Source organism: Eimeria mitis, genomic scaffold, assembly GCF_000499745.2.
Source record: "Eimeria mitis Houghton genomic scaffold, Emh_scaff2413, whole genome shotgun sequence".
Classification (NCBI taxonomy): domain Eukaryota; phylum Apicomplexa; class Conoidasida; order Eucoccidiorida; family Eimeriidae; genus Eimeria; species Eimeria mitis.
The window spans coordinates 2,543-3,238 of NW_013570752.1; the positions used below are offsets into that span (position 1 = coordinate 2,543).

At 69.0% G+C, this 696-nt stretch overlaps 1 protein-coding gene across 1 annotated transcript in view; it reads right to left on the reverse strand.

Annotated features, from left to right (window-relative positions):
• The window catches only part of EMH_0053490 (uncharacterized protein), a gene marked incomplete at both ends in the record, with an annotated part of 1,947 nt that overhangs the window by 335 nt on the left and 916 nt on the right, over positions 1 to 696 (reverse strand). Inside the window, one exon of the mRNA XM_013497012.1 lies at positions 1 to 694. Within this exon, the coding sequence (XP_013352466.1) occupies positions 1 to 694 (694 nt within the window). The remainder of the gene's footprint in view (positions 695 to 696) is intronic.

Here is a 696-nt window from a genome sequence, read left to right on the forward strand (position 1 = left end):
CACACACGGGGGCCCCCATGGGGGCCCCAGCAGGGGCCCCAGCAGGGGCCCCAGGAGGGGGACCAGGAGGGGGCACAGGAGGGGCCCCAGGAGAAAGATCAGGGGGGGCCCCCATAGGGGGAGTCATAGGGGCCCCCATAGGGGGGCCCACTGGGGAGTCCTCTCCCCCGCCCCCGTTGTCGCTGCTGCTGTTGCTGCTGCTGTTGTTGCTGCTGCTGCGTCTCTCTAAATTTGCTGCTGCAGCAGTTGCTTCTGTCAAGGCACCCAGTACCCCCTGACCTGGGGCCCCCCCTCCAAGGTTCCCTTCACCAATGGGGCCCCCCGGGTGCCCCCCTAGGGGCCCCCCTGGGGGCCCCCCTGGGGGGCCCCCTGGGGGCCCCTCGACCGCGTGAGGGTTCAGCATGGGGGCCCTCACGTGACCCTCGGGGCCCCTAGGAGCTGCGTTATAGTAACGTATGCAGCCGCTTATTCTTTCTACTGCTGGGTTGCCGCAGCAGTAGGGGGCCTCCCATAGGATAGGAGCGGGGGCCCCTGTAGGGGCCCCCATGGGGGCCCCTACAGGGGCCCCCGTACCCAGTCCAGGGGCCCCCAAGGGGGCCCCCAACAGCCCACGGGGGCCCCCAGGGGCCCCCAGCATCAATCTATTCACAGCAGAAAACTTAAGAGGAGGAGCTGAGTCTGCGCATGCAGATGACG